The 540-nt window shown below is 67.0% G+C and overlaps 1 protein-coding gene across 1 annotated transcript; it reads right to left on the bottom strand.

Moving 5' to 3' along the window:
• Positions 1 to 3: 3 nt before the first annotated feature.
• Positions 4 to 537, bottom strand: LOC104916314 (histone-lysine N-methyltransferase SUV39H1-like; the record flags this gene model as incomplete). Its single annotated transcript, XM_031557630.1, has 1 exon — positions 4 to 537. A coding segment is annotated over one exon (534 nt), but the record flags the coding sequence as incomplete, so codon positions are not given.
• Between the last annotated feature and the right edge of the window lie 3 nt (positions 538 to 540).

The raw sequence follows: 540 nt of genomic DNA on the forward strand, positions 1-540 counted from the left end.
CGCGCTCACCTCCCCCACGTACTCCATCACGAAGCTGTTCTTGCGGATGCGTTCCAAGGTGCGGACGCCCCAGCCGCGCCCGTTGCCCGTGCGGAAGATGCAGAGGTCGTAGCGGATCCCCTTCTGCACCACTCGGTTGGGGCAATCGGAGCCGCAGCGGCACCTCGAGTTGCATTCGTAGATGGGCAGCCCGGCCCGGATGCGCACCTGCCCAGCCTCGTTGTAGGCAAACTTGTTGTGCGAGGCTCCGGGGCAGCAGCCTCCCGCAGCCTCAGCCAAGCAATCGCTACACTCGCAACCCACGGCCACGGGGGTCAGTTGGACACCGGCCCCCACTTTGTACTCGTTGATGTAGACGAAGTCCCGGGGTGGGCCGTGCAAGTCCACCTCGTTTTCCACGGCGATGCGGCCGCGGTGGCTGCGGGTGTTGTTCAGGTGCTGCTCCCAGCGCCGCAGCGCCTGCCGCTGCTCCGCCTTCTGCACCAGGTAAGAGGAAGCGCGGGAGGGCAAACCTCGGGGACCGGGTCTCACCGGCCCCCC

This window comes from Meleagris gallopavo, unplaced genomic scaffold, assembly GCF_000146605.3.
Source record: "Meleagris gallopavo isolate NT-WF06-2002-E0010 breed Aviagen turkey brand Nicholas breeding stock unplaced genomic scaffold, Turkey_5.1 ChrUn_random_7180001882465, whole genome shotgun sequence".
NCBI lineage: Eukaryota > Metazoa > Chordata > Aves > Galliformes > Phasianidae > Meleagris > Meleagris gallopavo.